The 20827-nt window shown below is 44.8% G+C and overlaps 1 protein-coding gene across 1 annotated transcript in view; it reads right to left on the bottom strand.

The window, feature by feature from the left end:
- Window positions 1–20827, bottom strand: part of CDC40 (cell division cycle 40) — an 80859-nt gene that overhangs the window by 18036 nt on the left and 41996 nt on the right. The window contains exons 4-10 of the mRNA XM_040350235.1: window positions 20661–20744; window positions 11664–11803; window positions 11478–11574; window positions 11172–11311; window positions 9120–9194; window positions 1081–1126; window positions 173–274 (exon numbers count right to left, since the gene is read on the bottom strand). Coding sequence (XP_040206169.1) covers window positions 173–274; window positions 1081–1126; window positions 9120–9194; window positions 11172–11311; window positions 11478–11574; window positions 11664–11803; window positions 20661–20744 — 684 coding nt within the window. The remainder of the gene's footprint in view (window positions 1–172; window positions 275–1080; window positions 1127–9119; window positions 9195–11171; window positions 11312–11477; window positions 11575–11663; window positions 11804–20660; window positions 20745–20827) is intronic.

Below are 20827 nucleotides of genomic sequence, written 5' to 3'. Positions count from 1 at the left end.
AAAAAAAAAAAAAAAAAGGGAGGAAAAATCTCCCGTACAGGGACAGACAACTCTGTCAGACCTACCAATACTTAACCAAGACTGAAATAAGCAAACACATCAGAATCTAAACCAACAAGCTGATAGTACACCAATCTACAGCTTTTACTTTTAATAGTAATGTATATAGTACCTGTTTCGGTGTCCCACAGCTTGAGATAGCGATCATAGGCTGCACTTAGGAATTGCGTCCCGCTATTGTTATAGCATATGTCCCGAACAGCTTTACTGTGGCCTGCAAAATAGAAAGGGCCTTTATGTCATATCCAGAAACCAACAAATACATGATGTATGGAAATGTGTCCCACTGTGTTACTAAAAAACAGGATTTTTGAACTCCACAAAATAAATTTTTTGGAGTTCATTGAGAGACACAGGAATTCTTAGAACTATTAGACTGTAAGGTTAAAAATGGATACGGACAACAAAATAAAACAGAGGGGAGGGACCCATGTCCTATATAGGATTCCAAAAACATTTTTACGATGAATATAAAAAGATACTATCCACTTTCTCATCCATCAATGTACACTCTTAGGCCCCGTACACACGAGAGGATCTATCCGCTGGAATTGATCTGCGGATCAGTTCCAGCGGATAGATCCGCTGGTGTGTACAACCCAGCGGATGTTGTTCCGCGGATTTTTTTCGGGCTGACCGATTTCCAGCGGATAAAAATTTCTTAGCATGCCAAGAAATCTATCCGCTGGAATCGGCTCCAGCGGATTGATCCGATGGTCTGTACAGACTCACCGGATCGATCCGTCCGAACCCATCCCTCGCATGCGTCGTAATGATTCGACGCATGCGTGGATATCCTTATATGACAGCGTCGCGCACGTCGCCGCGTCATCATCGCGGCGACGGCGCGACACGTCACCGCGGACGGAATTCCGCGGGGATTTTGATCTCCTGGTTAGTACAACCAGGAGATCAAAATCCGCCAGAGGATTTATCCACGGATACGCGGATAAAAAATAACAAACACACCCAGATAACTTTTGGGGGGGGGGGGGGTGTATTTAAGCATGCGTAAAATACCTATAAAAGTCCGCAAACATCTTCTTTCATTGTACACTTCCCAGATCTGTAACAAAATTAAGAAAAGTGATCACAAATGTATCCATCATATAATAGCAGCAAGTAGTAAAGCTGAAAATTAAATCATGGTTAGAACCTTTGTGACTGTGTCACATATACACTTGATGATTTCTCTGGGGGTAACCGATAATAGGTTTAATAAACTGAATGTCAGAGGTTTACATAAAACAAGTAACAGCATGCACAGATACACTGTGTGCAGGTGGCTTGTGGCATTCCAGTACTTGTCCACATCCTCTTACCAGAAGATATGCAAAAAGCCCTGCCATCCTCAGGGTAGAAACAGGTTTCTTTAGAAGGGGAGGTGAAATAAATATGCCTGAAGGACAGCGTACATCTTGTAGACAAGCACTTAACGTTATGGGTGGGAAAAAAGGAAAGTATACATTTAGCAAAAAAAAAAGCACCAATTTGTCATGTGAGAGCAAGACCCCATACACACCATTAGATTTCCTGTAGATTTTTGTCTTCGAATTTACCAAAAACCGTATAGTGCAAGGGCCTGCCTGACTGCATACAAACAAACTCTTAAGGTTTGACCTCATAATATTTGGTTTTGGCAAGTCTGAAGATAAAAAAATCGCCAGAAAATCTAATAGTGTGTATGGGGTCTAAAAGGCAAACATTAGGATTTTATAGTGATGCAATTTTTTGTGCATCGGTATTTGCAGCTATGACTGTATGTTCAAATATAAAAGTAAAAATACCTGAAGATTGAATGCATTGCCAAAGACTGCCATTCTAATTACTTGATGTATATCTTTATAGAAACTCTTTAATCCGCGTATGACCAGAAACTGGGATAAGACTGGGAGTTAAAGCACTCTGATCCCGTTTTTCAGATGCAGAAAGGGGATGCGTTTGGCAAAATGAGGGGTTAATTTACTAAAACTCTTCGTGCAAAATCTGGTGCAACAGCTTCCAGTTTTTTTTTGTCAAAGCTTAAAGAGGAAGTAAACCCTCCGAACAAAAACGGGAAAAATACTAAGGCCCCTTTCACACCAAGGACTAGCAGGACTGCTCCAAAAATAGCGCCGCTAAACGGCCAGTGCACCTCCCGCGCCCAGTGTGAAAGGGGCCAAACCCTGCAAGACAAAGGCATAATCAGCTAGTATGCATAGCATACTAGCTGATGTATTACTTACCATAGATCGAAGCCGTCGACATGTTGTCCCGGAGCGACTTCCGGGTATCGCGGCTCCGGCGAGGTGATTGGCCGGAGTTGCGATGACGTCACTTTCGCGCAGGAGCGGCACAGTACAACTGAAGCAACGGCACATAGTGCCATTATTTCAGTTGGCATAAGTGCGCATGTGCCGCATGACGTCGGCACATGCAAATACATACCGTGCAGGTTTAGGAGATATCCAGTGCAGCTACAGGTAAGCCTAATTATAGGCTTGCCTGTAGCTTAAAGTGGTTGCAAGTGGTTACAATTTTTTATGTTTATCCTTTTAGTTTTAACCGCTTGCCGACCAGCCGTCGTATAACTACGGCAGCAGGTCGGCTGCGCGAGAGCACGTAATATTACCACATCTAGTGATCCAGCCAATAGGGGCGCCTGTTCTCGCCCCTGGTCCCGCCGCGTGTGCCCGATCACCGCCGGGCACCCGCGATCGCTCGTTACAGAGCGAGAACCGGGAACTGTGTGTGTAAGCTCCCGGTCCAGTCAGGGGGAGACATGCCCGATTGTCTGTTCATACAATGTATGAACAGCGATCTGTCATTTCCCCAAGTCAGTCAGTCCCACCCCCCCCCCCTCAGTTAGAACACACACAGGGAACATAATTAACCCCTTCCTCGCCCCCTAGAGTGTTAACCCCTTCCCTGCCAGTGGCATTTTTATAGTAATCAATGCATTTTTATAGCACTGATCGCTATAAAAATGGCAATGGTCCCAAAAATGTGTCAAAAGTGTCCGCCATAAGGTCGCAGTACCGATAAAAATCGCTGATCGCCGCCATTACTTGTAAAAAAATAAATATTAATAAAAATGACATAAAACTATGCCCTATTTTGTAGACGCTATAACTTTTGCGCAAACCAACCGCTTATTGAGATTTTTTTTTACGAAAAAAAAAAAATGAAGAATACGTATCGGCCTATACTGAGGAAAAAAAATCTTTTTTTTTTTAGATATATATTTTTGGGGATATTTATTACAGCAAAAAGTAAAAAAATATTCATTTTTTTTTTTCAAAATTGTCGCTCTATTTTTGTTTATAGCGCAAAAAATAAAAACTGCAGAGGTGATCAAATACCACCAAAAGAAAGCTCTATTGGTGGGAAAAAAAGGACGTCAATTTTATCTGGGTGCCACGTCGCACGACCGCGCAATTGTCAGTTAAAGCGACGCAGTGCCGAATCGCAAAAAGTGGCCTGGTCATTGACTAGCAGTATGGTCCGGGGCTGAAGTGGTTAAAGCATAGCGCCAATTTAAATATGTAAAAAAAAAAAAAAATTGGGATGTTGCCTGGTTATGTACCTGTACTTTCATTACCTGGAGCAGCAAGCTATTTGTTTATTACCTGCTTAGATTTGAATGATTTTTAATTACAATTCACAATGTCATTGGACACACACTAAAGCCACACACATCTCCACACTCCCCCTCACAGGGTTTGACAGCAGCAGAAGCCAATGGCTCACGCTGTGCTCAGTGAGTCATAAGGGGAGAGGGAGCAGCACTGCTGCTGTAGATGGGCACAACACTGGATTTAGAGAGGACTCAAATAAGTGTTTAGGGAGCGAAATGGGGGGTTGGCAGTTCGAGATCAAGTAGAGAGATCAGATCAGTGGTTCGACCATTTTTTCTGCAGTCCCTGACTACAAATCAACATAGTATTGTGGTCTAAAATAAACAGTCATCAATTTGCTGGGATTTCCAGTAAGGCTGCCCACCCTAGAGACAGCATGCCTCACGAGAGGACAGTTCAAATTATTACATGCCGCCTTCAGCAGTATGAAAAGAGCAATAGTACAACTCGCTTGTGCTTCAAATATTGGCTTACATTTTAAAAACATATTTTTTTTACTTTGGGGGCTCCCAATTCTTCCAGGTAAAAGGGCAGAGCAAAGGGCAATTGTGATCCATCCTAGGCCGATTTGTACTGGGGTGATGAGAGAGACAGCATATTTTTTGGATATGAATGTATAAAATCCTATGCGCTACCAGTTAATATAAGAAATAGGAAGCAGCAGCTCACAACTTAACAATGTGTCCCAACATCTAAAATCCAATTGCTTACAACGTTGCACTATGCTTCAAAACTAAAAGAATAAAACTACATAAAGAAATGCAAACAGTAATATTACATGTGCCTGATCTCTCAAGGTAGATATTGAATAATGTGAATAATAATAATAATAATAATAATAATAATAATAGATCTACTGAGTTTGTACTCTAAGTGCCAGTGCTGCAATGAACTTCTCATCAAGGAGTGCAAAATAACGCAAAAAAATAATAATACTAATACTACTCTTATGTCTTATCACAATCCAACAACATTACAATAGTACCCCTACTGGGTATTCTAGCCAAAAACACCAGTGTTGCAAATAATGCAAAAATGAGCAAATAATAAAAATAGGTTAATCACTTCAGCCCCGGAAGGTTTTAGCCCTTCATGACCAATCAATTTTTTGCGATATGGCACTGCCTTACTTTATCTGACAATAGCGCGGCTGTGAAACACTGTACCCAAATAAAGGTCCTTCCCCCCCCCAACAAATAGAGCTTTCTTTTGGTGGTATTTGATCACCACTGCGGTTTTTATTTTTGTGTGTTATAAAAGAAAAAAGTGAAAATTTAAAGAATGAATAAATAAAATTTACTTTCTGCTTTAAAACACAAAAAAAAAAAAAAAAAAAAAAAAAAGAAGGAAGATGAATTTCTTCATCAATTTAGGCAAATATGTATTCCGCTACATATTTTTGGTAAAAAAAAAAATCACAATAAACGTATATTGGTTTGCGCAAAAGTTATTGCGTCTACAAACTATGGGATATTTTATTGGCATTTTTAGATTTTTTTTTACTAGTAATGGTGGCAATCAGCGATTTTTAGAGGGCGGCGGACAAAACGGACGCCAAACTGATACTTTTTTTGTGAACCAGTGACATGATTACAGTGATAAACATAAGCACTGTTAGCGTACTAATGACACTGGCAGTGAAAGGGTTAACACCAGTGGTGATCAAAGGGTTAAGTGTATCCCTTGGGGCCTAGGGGGTGCTTGCCAACTGTGGGGGGTGGACTCACTGGATTGAACACAGAGATCCGTGTTCCCGTTTAGCAGGAACACAAGATTACTGTGTCAGAATGGGGATCTGCCTTGTTTATAATGGCGGATCACCATCATACCTCTTTGGATCGATCACAGGTCACGGACATCGCGTCCGTCAGACCAGTTGATTGGCTCCCCCTCTAGCCAATCAGCACGCGCCCCCAGAGGCTACTGCACGAAATGACATACAGGTAAGTCGGTTCGTGCAATAGAGCTGACCTGCCACAGTATATGTACTGTGGCCGGACAGCAAGTGGTTAAACAAATCAATACAGCGATAACGTGAAAAAAAACAATCCAATTTGGTGACTTGATTTTCATATAATGGCATCCATTAAAAGAACAAAATTAGTGCGTCCGGTGATAACTATTGGGCAAACGTCAAATTAATCAAAATAAGACAATTCTGAAGATTATTTTTATTTGCGTTATTCTGCGCACCTTCATGAGACATTTGTTGCAGCACTGGCACTTTGTTATTATTCACATTATTCAATCTGTACCTTGAGAGATCAGACCCATGTTATATTACCGTTTTACAATTTTTTGTGTCGTTTATTCTTTTAGTTTCAAAGCATAGCGCCACTTTAAAATTTGTAAAAAAAAATAAATAAAATTGGATGTTGCCTTGTTATGTACCTGTACCTTCATTACCTGGAGCAGCGAGCCATTTGTTTATTACCTGCTTAGATTTGAATGCTTTTTACTTACAATGTCATGGGACTAAATGAAAATTTCATTCTGTGATGTTCAGTTTTGTAAAAGATGACACTTTTGCCTCAACACTCTTGTAAACTTACTGCTGGGAATGCTATACTACATGCCAGCAGTGCACATCCTATCCTCCTGATAAAAAGCATCCCCTGCAGCCAATATTGATGTTTTAGATAGACACAACTGTTTCAAAAGGAGGATAAGTTTAAAAAATCAGCAGTAACAGAGGGGAAAAATTGCGTTTAAAGGAAATCGGTCAGGCCCCAAACACTATGGAGAGTGCATGACTAGGCGTAATCTGCGTTATATGCAAATTCTAAATTCTTACTATTGGAAAGAAAAACCTCTTTTAGCAAAGAATTTATGACCACGCTTATTTCATTGTAAATGGTTATGATGATCTGAACTGGCAGGCATATGGCTTTATATCATTACAATCCTTGTAGCTTTTTTTTTTATCCCCAATTGGATCTTGACAATTATTGCAATATACTGTACTACTACAGGCAAATAGGCAAAGTTTAATTTCACCGGCTACAAACTATTTTTTTGTGAAAATATGTTCGTCCCATTGATTTCTGATTGCTCGACTTATCAGCCATAATTTTCTGACCACTGACAGGTTCAGTGAATAACATGATTTATCCCATTACAATGGCATCTAAAAGTCAGTGGGATATAGTACAAAAATTAAAAATGTTGTCTCTGAAGATGATGTCTTGAAAGCAGAAAAGATGGGGCAGAGTAGCCACAGACCACTCGGGGTGCCCATGCTGACCCGTGTCCACAGCCAAAAGTACCTACAATGGGCAGGCGAGCATGACAACTAGAGCACAGAGCCACGGAAAAGGGTGACCTTTTTGCAGAGGCCGTGTGCTCTTTTGGGCAACGTTCTGCTGGGAAACCTTCCCACTGGTTCTGATCCATATCCCCTATGTCTTCTGCCCATTTACTGCGGCATCTCAGAGAGGTATGGTCCTGAGCCGTGGATAACAGTTTCATATAGATTTTTGATAATGTGGATGTTACTTAACACATACCACCTACCTAAACACAGTTGCTGACCAAGTACCCCACTTCATAAGTGGGAACTACTCAATATTAGGTGGGCAGTCAAAGAAATGGCCAATTGGTGTACAAGATACCGTATATGGCATGAATATGTATTTGTTATTTTTGATGTTACAATAAGTTTTGCTTCTTTGTTAAAATTGAACATGGCTTGTTTTAATGTGTATATTACTAGAATTACTATATTATACTATTTTGACATTGCATATCGCTGTGTCTGTGTTCTGTATTGACAGAACACAAGGCATTCTATGATTGGACCAGGGAAGAGGAGGGGCAGATGAACAACAGGACCACCTCTTGTGCAATCACAGAGTGCCTTTAATTCTGTAACTAATACAAGATGTTTTATAAATATCAGTTGAATGCCGGGCCTTCAGCCAAGAACCACCTGTGCGCATGCGCCGATGCAGTCAGCAGCTCATTGCGGAGGGAATATCTCCTAAATTGTAAAGGTTTAGGAGATATTTTTTACCTACAGGTAAGCCTTATTATAGGCTTACCTGTAGGTAAAAGCAAAACATAAATAAAGAGTTTAGTAACACCTCAAATGTGCCTGCTGTACCATGTACTTGTATGATAAAGTATCCTGTTCTCTTTGTATTGCTTACTTTAAGTGAAATACCTGGTGTTCCTGCTAGTCCCCTTGCTTTCCTATTAAAAACTGACCACACTAAGCAGGAGAACACATTATGATCAGTTCTCTAGCTATGCTGGAAACTTTGTGTACTCTCCCTTCAATGATCAGACTTGTCCCGACATGCCTTCGCTGCACAGCCATTAACTGGCAAGCTCAGTGTGCTGCTGCTTCTCCTCCCCTAGCCCCTATGCAGCTGAGAACAGAGGGAATGTGATCATTTACAATCACTAACTGCCTGCTGCACAAACTTTTAGAGGGAGGGGGGGGGGGGGGGCGACGGTTGTACTGATGTGCCAATGTTCCAATGCTTGCATTTATGAGCCCAACTATGCGGCCATCGTGTTGGAGAATGTTTATTGGGACATGTATTGGGCTGCAGCCCCTCCCCCCCCCCCCCTTTATCCATGCTTTGTATACAAAAAAATATATATATATTTTTTAACTAAAGCATAAAGTATATTACATACCATAAACAAACATACTTAATTACTGTATTTATTGGCGTATAACACTCACTTTTTTACCCTGAAAATAGGGGGTAAACTGTGCCTGCGTGTTATACGCAGGGGGCCGTGGAAAGTTTTTTTTCCTGAAACTTCCCTCTAAAAGTTAGGGTGCGTGTTATACACCGATAAATACGGTAATATGTATTATACCTTTGAATAGTTTAAGGAATATACATCAGTGAAAGCTTATGTTACAAGGCAAGTTGTGTTCACACAACCTTCCCTGTTCCCAGGCTTCCCTGTCTGCATGCCCCCCCACTTCCCAGGCTTTCCATCCTCCCAAGCTCTCCAACCTGCACAAATCCCTCTCAAGCTATCCACTTGCACAGCTGCCCTCTCCCTAGGGTCCCCTGCCTGTATGGCTTCACCTCTTCCCAGACCCTCAATGTGGCATAACAAAGAGGTGTTAAAAGAGAGAACAAAACAAAAAAGAAAAGAAAACGTAGGACAGCCTTGAGGAACAGTGATCCCAACTCTGTACTGTATAATACTGTATGTAGCCATTTGTGTTTTTCATAACACGACGGCTTCTAAGCAACATGCATTGATTGTCCACTTCAAAAACCAAGCATGCTTAAAAGGGAACATTTATGAATACATTTTGTTAAGACATGTTCTCAGACATTATTGTGCCCAAAATATTATAGTCTGTCACTGTAATATAATATATTATAGTCTGTCACTAATATAAAAAGGTAAAAAAAAGAAGCCTGCTAAATTATCTTTCTTGACCTGGTACCGTTATGAGCATTTACTAACCTTAATCTTGCAGTCCATGGAAGAAGACAGCAATAAGTGTCCAGAGTGAGGATACAACCTCACGGCACTGACTCCCTGGAAGGAAGGAAGGAAGGAAGGTAGAGAGGCGAATTTAACAAAGGTTCATTTAAAATAAATTTTTGAGTAGGTAATGCAAAAAGAAAGATTAAACACTGGCTGTAATGTTGTTAAATTATATAGGTTAAAGCGGATCTCCACTCTAAAGTGGAGTCCCGCTGATCGGAACCCTCCCCCCCTCCGGTGTCACATTTGACACCTTTCAGGGGGAGGGGGGTGCAGATACCTGTCTACAGACAGGTATCTGCACCCACTTCCGGCCCTACGATACGGGCAAAGGACGGGTTTTTTCCTTCCTTCCCGTCCGTCCGTCCCCCCGTTGTATGCTGGGAACACTCGGCTCCCAGCACACAGCGGGAGCCAATCGGCGGGCGCAGCGCGACTCGCGCATGCGCCGTAGGGAACCGGGCAGTGAAGCCGGAGCGCTTCACTTCCTGGTTCCCTCACCGAGGATGGAGGGGGGAGCAGCAGGGTGACGAGCGATCGGCTCGTCATCTGCTGCGATCACCGCTGGACTCCAGGACAGGTAAGTGTCCTTATATTAAAAGTCAGCAGCTGCAGTATTTGTAGCTGCTGGCTTTTAATATATTTTTCCCGTGGCACATCCGCTTTAAAGGGAAATTTCCTGACCAGGTAAATGCATGTAGTGCAGTGGGGTGCTTTTAAGAAGTCGCACAACTCCTTGGTGAATCCCAATGTTACTACATTCAGATAATGTGTTATTACTTACAATACACTTTGCACCGACTTTGCCATATACCAAATCTAAAATCTTCTAAACCATAGGTTTATTGAAATCACCTTTCACCAGGGACACGCTACATACAGAGGCCTAAATTTGTACTGTGACTCAGATCTAGGCCCAGCCTATGAAACCAAGGCTACGTTCACAGAAGTAGCCAGGAGCACATAGTTTGCTGTGTTCAGGAGGTGTATAAACATCGCCTCTGGATACAACACTGTGCTATGGCTGAATTCAAACTGGCTGATTAGTTGCGGCCAGTTTCTGTGCAGCCTGAACTGACCCTGGACACACACAGTATGCGTTCAGGGTCAGTCAGAGGCTGCCAATGATTTGTACGGAATACAAATCTGACCACCACCACCAACAGCTGCACCTGTTTGCAAAAAGTGTGCAGGCATGGTTTGGAACCACCATTGCTGTGGCACTTTGAATGACAATTGCGCGGTTATGCTACATTGGACCCAAACAATTTTATTATCATTTTATTCCCATAAATAGAGCTTTTTGGTGGTATTTGATCACCTCTGCGATTTTATTTTTTGCGCAACAACTAAAAAAAGCCTAAAAATGTTGAAAAAAAAAAATAAAGATTTTTTTTGTAAATAAATAAGTTTTCTTCTTCGATTACGGGCACTAATATGACGGGACAGATGGACACCGAGGGGTGGCACCGATGGACACCGAGGGGTGGCACCGAGGCCATTACTTGTTCATCCCAGTACACATGTTGCCAGTCAGTGCCCATTTGTGGGCACTGATTGGCATCTCATTTTTTTTTTTTACTGCCACCTTCCCTGGTGGTCCAGTGTGGGCATCCGAGGGGGGGGGCAGCGCTGATAAACAATCAGCGCGAACCCCCCGCCAGGAGAGCCGCCAATCGGCTCTCCTCTACTTGCGTCTGTCAGACGCGAGTGAGGAAGAGCCATCAACGGCTCTTCCTGTTTACATCGTGATCAGCCGTGATTGGACATGGCTGATCAAGTGGTAAAGAGCCTCCGCCGGAGGCTCTTTATCGAGATCGGAGATGCAGGGTGTCAGACTGACAGCCCGCATCACCGATCGCCGCGCGCCCCCACGGGCACGCGCCAGCATGTAATCCTGCTGGACGTCAATAGATATCCAGTCAGGATTTCACAACCACTTCCCGGACGTCAATTGTCTATTGACCGGGCGGGAAGTGGTTAAGATAGATTTTCTGTCACTGTTAAAGCCAAAACTATATGCTCTACCTTTGTATGTCCAGACCAGACATGGATCTGCTTCTTGGGTAGGTAACATTTTTCTGGAGCTTCTGTGGAGCGTAGGTTAACATCCACATCTTGAGGAACGTGAAGATACGATCTGCCCTGGTAGTCATACATTTCTTTAACTAAACAAAAAAAGTGGCAAGAATTGCAAGGTTATTATAAAAAATAAAGACTAGCGTCACAGTTCACTTGCTAAGACAGGCTTTTTTTGATGGTAGTGGCTGTTTGGATTTAAGGGTATTGAAAAAATAATCAGCATGCAACAGGTGGTATAGAAAAACTACAAACCATGCAATATGGTCTTCTCATCTGCAGGTTTCTCGTCTTCTTGTTTGCCTCTCTTCTGTCTTTTTGCAGTTATCTCATCCAGCTCCTTCTGTTGCTCCTATAAATCAATCAAAAAAAAAAAAAATGAATTTCAAACAATCTTAGAAAATGCTGCACTAATGAAAGCGCTATATGTACCAATATTACCTCTGAAGGCTTGGCAACATCTTTTTCATCAACATATTTTGCCCATGGACCGAGGAAGCCATCTATGTTTGAAGCATCGCTACCTTTTATTTTTCTCCTCTTTTCAAGTTTTTTCTGACCCGATTCAAATACGGTTAACCCTGAGCAAAGAAAAATACAATGAAGTACAAACATTTTATATTTTTAATAAAATCATTCTAGAATATAATTTTTTATTCTTACTTGTAACTACAGTTTGTGGTTAAAGTAAATTACAAGGGGTACTTAAGCTTCAGCCATGGCTCTCAAGCCATGAAGCAGTCCGTTTAACCCTTTCGCTGCCAGGTCCGTACATCTTACACAACTGACAGCAGGGGGTTTTACACACATTGCCATTGGCTACAGCCACCGCTATTGTGTGCAAGCCTGACAAGCAGACTTTCGTCTTCCACACACCCCAGTACCGGGCACCCCTACTTGCCCATCTGCAGGGCCAGGACCGACATAGCGTGTGCCGCCGGGAGGGAGCAGAGTGGAGTGGACACAAGTTTGTGCCCCCCATCCCTTCTTGTTGCTGACCTGGAAAGCGCTGTGTTTTATGGCACTTCTGGGTCCACCTCTGTGTCTCCTGCCAGCATACACGGGAATGAATGTAATGTAATACGACCCTAGAGAATAAAATGGCATTTTTTGCAATTTATGTCACACTGTATTTGCAAAGTGACATTTCAAACGCGATTTTTAGATTTTTTTTATTTTTTACACTTTCCCTTTAAACATTTTTTAGATCACTTTTATTCTCATCACAAATAATGGAAACATACCTTGTGATAGAAAAAAGAGATTTTTAACACAGCTTACCTGTAAAATCTTTTTCTTGGAGTACATCACGGGACACAGAGCGGCATATTCATTACTATATGGGTTATATGGAGTACCTTCAGGTGATGGACACTGGCAATCTCAAAAACAGGAAGTGCCCCTCCCTATATAACCCCCTCCCATAGGAGGAGTACCTCAGTTTTGTAGCAAGCAGTATGCCTCCCAAAATGGTCCCCAAAAGAGGGGTGGGAGCTCTGTGTCCCGTGATGTACTCCAAGAAAAAGATTTTACAGGTAAGCTGTATTAAAAATCTCTTTATCGTACATCACGGGACACAGAGCGGCATATTCATTACTATATGGGATGTCCCAAAGCAATGCTTACAATGAGGGGAGGGAGAACATCTTCCCAAGACAAAAGGATTTAATTTAGAGATATACTCAAATCATAATAAATCCAACTTAGTTGAGAAAAAATAATTTAAAATTTTAAATTTAACTTAAAAGGGAGCCCCCGGAATCCGAGGGTCTCAAACTGCAGCCTGCAGCACTGCCTGCCCAAAGGCTGTATCAGTATTCCTTCTTACGTCCAACTGGTAGAATTTTGTAAACGTGTGGACAGAAGACCAGGTTGCCGCCTTGCAAACTTGAGCCATAGAGATCTGGTGGTGTGCTGCCCAGGAGGCGCCCATGTCCCTAGTAGAATGAGCCTTTAATGATAACGGAGGAGGCAACCCTTTCAAGCCGTAGGCCTGAGTGATTAACTGTTTAATCCACCTCGAGATGGTGGATTTTGCAGCTGCCTGCCCCTTCTTGGGCCCATCCGGTAAAATGAACACCACATCTGTTTTCCGGATCTTCTCTGTAGCTTTAAGATAGGCCTTCATGGCCCTGACAATATCCAAGGTATGCAGCAACCCTTCCTTTCTGGAAGTGGGTTTAGGAAAGAAGGATGGTAATACCAAATCCTGGTTTAGATGAAAACTGGATATAACCTTTGGTAGGAAGGAAGGATGAGGGCGGAGAACGACCCTGTCCTTATGCAAAATAAGATATGGTTCCTTACAGGATAAGGCTGCCAGTTCCGATACTCTTCTGGCGGAAACTATGGCGACCAAAAATACTAACTTCCTTGTCAGTAAAACCAAAGGAATTTCAGCCAACGGCTCAAAAGGTTGTTTCTGTAAACTTGACAGAACAAGATTTAAATCCCACGGACAAAGCGGGGATTTAACTGGAGGATTAATACGCAAGACCCCCTGCATGAAGGTCTTAACCTCTGCAAAGAGACGCAGTCTTCCCCCCACCTTCGAGGGTGGGGGCGCTCCTTCATAAGGCCGGCTTGGGGGCTGGCTTTGCTGGCTTGCGAAACCACTGCTTCTTGCCTGCGACGGCCTGTCCCTGCGACTTGTTAAAATTTGATCTTGCAGGAGGCCGTCGATACCGTTTGGTATTGGAAGGCCCCTGCCCAGGGGAGTACTGTCGTTTAAACGCAGGCCCCCGAAACTTCTTCTTGGTGGGCAAAAGAGTACTTTTTCCGCTTGAAATGGTCTGGATGTATTTGTCCAGGTCTTCTCCGAAGAGTCGTCCTCCATGGAAGGGGAACCCTACCAGGAGCTTCTTGCATGGGGGCTCTGCCTCCCAGCTCTTTAACCATAAGAGTCTTCTCATATGGATAAGGGATAACGATAAACGTGACGCTTGCTGGATAGAATCCTTAATCGCATCTACCGTAAAGCGTATGGCCCTAGGGACGTCCGAAAATTCTTCTGCCTGCTGGGCAGGAATAAGTTTAAGCATCTGCTTAGCTTGATCCGATAATGCTTGTGCAACCCCAATTGCAGCCACAGCTGGCTGCACTACTGCCCTTGCAATAGTGAAGGAGGTTTTAAGTAGCGTTTCCAAGCGTTTATCAACCGGATCCTTGAACACCTGTATGTTTTCTACAGGGCATGTTAAAGATTTGTTAACACATGAGATGGCCGCGTCTACAGCCGGGGCTGCCCATCTCTTGGAAAATTTCTCTTCCATAGGATATAAGGCAGAGAATCTTTTTGGTGGTACAAAGATTCTATCTGGCTTGGCCCAATCTTGGAACATAACTTCCTCTAGTAGAGGATGGATCGGAAAAAACGCATTGGTTTGAGGCGCTCTTAGTGAGCCCAAAGCTGAGACCGTTGATACTTGGAGATCTGGTACTGGCAAGTTGAACGTCCTATGGACCAAGTCTGTTAAAACTTGAACCCACCAGCTCTCCCTTTGGGAGGCTGCGCCAGACTCCTCCGTACCCGGATCCTCGATCCCTGAACCTACTTGGTCCTTGTCCAAGAGGTCTTCCAATTCCCCTGCGGAAGGGACCTCCTCATCTGAGGGTTCACGCTCGGGCGACGGAGATCTATTCCGTTTTTTGCCCCGCATAGCCTTGGCTATCATTTTTTCCATTCTTTTTTCCATCTCCTTTAGAGAGGTGGACAGTACCTCGTCCGTGACCACCCTAGGGTTGGACTGACCCGTGCCAGCTCCAGCCCCAGATCTCGATGGTCCCACCAAGGCTCCCTCTGGGGAAAGTAGCGGTATGACTTTGTCCGAGACCTCAGACCCTCTGGGGGAATCCCCACCTCTTGTACCCTCTGAACCAGATGCCATGGTACAATACCGAGGTACGCCCGCTACTTAACGGTGTTTGGGAAAATAAATAGTTGTTGCCCAAAACCTTTCTGGGGAAAAAAAATGCCTTCCTTATTAATTTGGTTTTTTTTTTTTTTTTTTTTTTTTTTTTTAAACCAAAGAAAGAAAAACCATTCTGTCCCCCTTTAGTAGTATTTGCCAAAAAAAACTGCTGAAAAAGAAACCCTATCTCTAGGGTAAAAGACAGTCTTTTTGAAGACTAATACTCTTCTTTGGCCACTGTGTGTCCTCGGCGCCCCACTCTGCCGCTCTGGTCCTTCCTCTCTCAGTTCCAACACTTCACTGAGCTGGGAACTTTTTGGAAGGGCCGCCCCTTCCTTTTACCTACAGGCCCGCCCTTCCCCTGTCAGCAAACGGCGCAAAATTGCGCCCATATCACGGGGGCGCGCGCCCGCGGAGGGGGGGGCCACACAAGGAGGTCAGAGGCTGATCCTGCCGTCCAGGCCAGGATCCACAGAGCGGCATTTTTCCTGCAGCAACCGCCTGGACCTCTCTGAGCAGGCTTGCAGGTAGGAGCATTCACTCCCTTTTACATAAGAAACCTCAGTAGATTCCCAGGGGCTTCTCTTAGAGAGAATTGTCACTATACACACAGGCCCTTTTTCAATGCTTTCTAGCACCAGTTGCAATACTACCAGGGAGGTCACGATTATGGGGAATATATACATACAGAGTCATCCTATCCTAAGATATGTGACTCACCTTGCCAGATGCAGCGCATAAACCATAGGCATGTCCCACTGTGACCTTCCCCCAGAAAAAACCTGCTGCGAACCAAGTTCCGCAAGTTTCCCCTTCACTTACCTGCTCCATGCCGCAGGACTTTGCACAGCAAGAGGTCCAATCTTCCCCCATCTCCGTGGGGCGTCTAGACCTTCAGGCCCTGGGTTCCTATGAAGGATCCACTGTCCTGGGCCCATATAGCACCCTGGCAACAGAAACATTAGGCCCCCAAAGGTTTCTAAGTTCTGGGCCCAGAGTCCAGCTCTCTGTGACAGAAAGCATTATGGGCTATACCCCAATGGTTTGGGGTCCGGTTACTGACCACTTTAGCACTGAGGCCTTTGGACAGAACCGGTTAGCCCACCTTAATCCCAAGGATGTGGAGGCAAGCTAAACCATGACCAACACCTAAGACACTGGCGTAAAAACTGAGGTACTCCTCCTATGGGAGGGGGTTATATAGGGAGGGGCACTTCCTGTTTTTGAGATTGCCAGTGTCCATCACCTGAAGGTACTCCATATAACCCATATAGTAATGAATATGCCGCTCTGTGTCCCGTGATGTACGATAAAGAAAGATCAGTGGCAGTTCCGCCCTTCACTATGCAGCCACGGGCAGCAGAGATATTCAATCATCTCACTGCCCTCCCCTTACTCTGAGAGCCATGTGCTGAAGAGTTGGGGAGAGACGCGACAAGCTGCATCTGGTGGCAGGAGACGCGACAAGCTGCATCTGGTGGCAGGAGACGCGACAAGCTGCATCTGGTGGCAGGAGACGCGACAAGCTGCATCTGGTGGCAGGAGACGCGACAAGCTGCATCTGGTGGCAGGAGACGCGACAAGCTGCATCTGGTGGCAGGAGACGCGACAAGCTGCATCTGGTGGCAGGAGACGCGACAAGCTGCATCTGGTGGCAGGAGACGCGACAAGCTGCATCTGGTGGCAGGAGACGCGACAAGCTGCATCTGGTGGCAGGAGACGCGACAAGCTGCATCTGGTGGCAGGAGACGCGACAAGCTGCATCTGGTGGCAGGAGACGCGACAAGCTGCATCTGGTGGCAGGAGACGCGACAAGCTGCATCTGGTGGCAGGAGACGCGACAAGCTGCATCTGGTGGCAGGAGACGCGACAAGCTGCATCTGGTGGCAGGAGACGCGACAAGCTGCATCTGGTGGCAGGAGACGCGACAAGCTGCATCTGGTGGTAGGAGACGCGACAAGCTGCATCTGGTGGCAGGAGACGCGACAAGCTGCATCTGGTGGCAGGAGACGCGACAAGCTGCATCTGGAGGCAGGCGAGTCCATCCAAATCTTCACCGATCGTGTAAACTTCACACTGGACCTCATGCAACTTGGATTCTGTGCCTCTCCACTCTTCCTCCAGACTGAGACCTTGATTTCCAAATGAAATATTTTCCACAGTCAGTGACGATTTGTGGAGCCACATCATCTGCTGGTGTTGGTCCACTGTTTTATCAAGTCCAAAATCAGCGCAGCAAACTATAAGGAAATTCTAGAGCACTTCATGCTTCCCTTCCCTCTGCTGACCAGCTTTATGGAGATGCCGATTTCATTTTCCAGCAGGATTTGGCATCTGCCCACACTGCCAAAAGTACCAATACCTGGTTTAATGATCATGTTATCACTGTGCTTGATTGGCCAGTAAACTTGCCTGACCTAAACCCCATAGAGAATCTGTGGGGTATTTTCAAGAGGAAGATGAGACATGTATCATGTATGCCCCTGCATGCCCTGTATCTAGAGAGGAATCATATGGGGACCTTGCGCCCTCCCCTGCATGACTACCGCCAAATGTTAGTGTAGGAAACAAAATTTACATTTACAAGTGGATCATAGAGGTCTTTAAAAAAATCTTCATATCAAAAACCACCAAAATAATTCCATTTCATCTTGCAACAAATTTCATTTTTACAAATGAAATGCATTTAAAAATGAGAGGCAGTCAAGCTTACTAAACTAAACTGGTTTCCTAGAGATCAAGTTTTACAAAATGAAAAGTTGAAATGCAATGTTATTTTACATTGCCAAATACCTTCTGATAGACTCACACCCTAACAAAAACGCTTTCCCACGCTAGTAAAACAAAAATTAGGATAATGTACACCCAAATTAAAACATTGCTACATAAGCGTGGAAGCTAGAACCATAAAAAATAGGTTTTCAAAAAACAAAACGTTTTTTTTTAAATTAATTAAAACCCAAAAACCGAATAATACTGTAAACTAAGAAAATAATAGGCAGCACTCCAAGACACACTAGCAAGTTTTCAGGCACTTGAAATCAGGTAAAGGTGGGAATGGCATCATTTCAGGGTAAAGACCCCTTTCTCAAGTGAGCATCTTTGCCAATTGTTGTACATTTCACCCAATTTCTTCCCTTGCTTGCTTATTTTCTAAATCGGGCATCACTAAATGGCGGACCGCGGTCCGGTTCCGGACCCAGTGGCCATTCTATCCGGACCGCAGCCCCGCCAAGTAGTTTCCCGTGTGTCCTCTGTCACCGGCTCGCTCGCCCGCCTGCCGCTGCGGATGCCGCTATATACACAGCATGGCAGGCGCGGCAGGTGCGGCAGGTCCGTGCCTTCTCTCACATCGCTGCACTCCCCCCTCCCCACACTGCCTGTCTTAATCACACAGGACACGGAGCGCGACTGCTCTGGACAAAGGGCGGGACTTTTTAAGTTAAAAAGTGGGTGATTGGTTGCTAGGCAGCGGGGGCGGTCCCAGCAATAAATCACTCACTTTTAATGGGCAAAGTCCCGCCCATTGTCCAGAGCGGCCATGCTTCATTTCCTGTGTGATTAAGGTAGGATTCTGTGGGGAGGGGTGAGTGCAATGCAATGTAGGACAGGACAGGACAGGTCTGGTCTGTGATGGGGAGTCTGATGTGTCAGGACCCGTCTGTGATGGGGGTTTGTGATGGGGGGGTCATCCTGTGATAGGTCAGGACCAGTTTGTGATTTGGGGGGGTCAGTCTGTGATAGGGGGTCTGTGATTTGGGGGTAAGTCTGTTATGGGTCAGGACCAGTTTGTGATGGGGGTGAGGTCAGCCTGTGATGGGGTGGTCTGTGATGGGTCAGAACCAGTTTGTCATTTGGGGGGGTCAGTCTGTTATAGGGGGTCTGTTATGGGTCAGGACCAGTTTGTGATGGGGGGGGGGGGTCAGCCTGTGATGGGTCAGGACCAGTTTGTGATGGGGGGGGGTCAGCCTGTGATAGGGGGCCTGTGATGGGTCAGGACCAGTTTGTGATATGGGGGGGGTCAGCCTGTGATAGGGGGTCTGTGACGGGTGAGAACCAGTTTGTGATTTGGGGGGGTCAGTCTGTGATAAGGGGTCTGTGATTTGGGGGTCAGTCTGTTCTAGGGGTCTGTTATGGGTAGGCAGGACCAGTTTGTGATGGGGGGTCAGTCTGTGATGAGTCAGGTCAGTCTGTGATAGGGGGTCTGTGATTTTGGGGGTCAGTCTGTGATGGGGAGTCTGATGTGTCAGGACCAGTTTGTGATGGGGGGGTCAGTCTGTGATAGGGGGTCTGTGATGTGTCAGGACCAGTTTGTGATGGGGGGTTTGTGATGGGGGGCAGTCTGTGATAGGGGGTCTGTGATGGGTCAGGACCAGTTTGTGATTTGGGGGGTCAGTCTGTGATGGGGGTCTGTGATGGGTCACGTCAGTCTGTGATGGGGGGGTCAGTCTGTGATAGGGGGTCTGTGATTTGGGGGGTCAGTCTGTAATAGGGGGTTGGGGATTTGGGGGGTCAGTCTGTGATAGGGGGTCTGTGATAGGGGGTCTGTGATAAGGGGTCTGTGATGGGTCAGGACCAGTTTGTGATGGGGGAGTCAGTCTGTGATGGGTCAGGTCAGTCTGTGATGGGTCAGGTCAGTCTGTGATGGGGGGGGATTAGGCTGTAATGAGGGGTCTGTGATTTGGGCGGTCAGTCTGTGATGGGGGGGGGTCTGTGATGTGTCAGTCTCTGCAAGGGCAATAGAAAACAATTGTTTTCTATGTGTCCTGTTCACACTGCAACAGCGCCCCTGCGTACTGAGCAGTGTGTTGCAAAATGCATTCTGTTTCTATGCACCGCAATTGAACTGTGGTGCATAAAAATTAATAAAAGGTATTTTTACATTTCAATAAAGTTGAAAGAAAAAAAAGTGCGACGTGTGTGGGTCATAAAGGTGTGTGCATGTGTGTGGTGGTGGTGGGGCGCTGTGCTGGGAGGTTGTCAAGTGGAGGATATCATGTGGCGTCATAGCATCAATTTGGCATTCGGACCTCCGCTGGAAGAATTTTCTTCCGACTGGACCCCCGTGAATTTTAATTCAGTACCCCTGTTCTAAATGGAGAAACTGTGTGGAGATCTTGTGTAAGTACTACAATCACCTCCACCTGATCGTGAGTGTTCCCATACCAGTTCTATCTGTGTCTGTATCCATGTGTCCATAGTTGTTCACTGCTGTACTTTTTGCATGGATCTCCTCAGTGTTCTAATGAAGAAGTGAACGATGCTTACAGGCGAGAACCTGCTTCGGTCTAGAATAAATGGAGGAACTGTGGGGAGATCTTGCGCATGTACAACAATTATGTCTTTTATATGAGGTTTCCTTTCATAAATACAGTGCAAATTTGAAATACTAGCTGCTTAGAGTGCTGCCAATTATTGATTCGGGAGACTTTAGTGAGTCACATTAGGAACTGAGGCTGTGTTGAGACAGGACACAAGGTTAGCAAAGCAGATATTAAACTGACTGCAATTTTAAATATACACTTACCTTTTTGTTTTTCAGCCTCATCCACAGAACCAATGTATTTGGTGGCTGCATCTTGAACATTCAAAGATGGGTCCAGGGCATAACCTAAAAAAGTAAATACTACGAGTCAGTGCTGGAGGTGTGGCGATTCAATAAAACCCTTGCAGCAATAATTCCCACAGCTAAAT

Source organism: Rana temporaria, chromosome 4 (genome assembly GCF_905171775.1).
Source record: "Rana temporaria chromosome 4, aRanTem1.1, whole genome shotgun sequence".
In the NCBI taxonomy this organism is placed as follows: domain Eukaryota; kingdom Metazoa; phylum Chordata; class Amphibia; order Anura; family Ranidae; genus Rana; species Rana temporaria.
The sequence above is the reverse complement of the archived record's forward strand: the minus strand, read 5'-3'. Positions and strand labels throughout refer to the sequence as shown.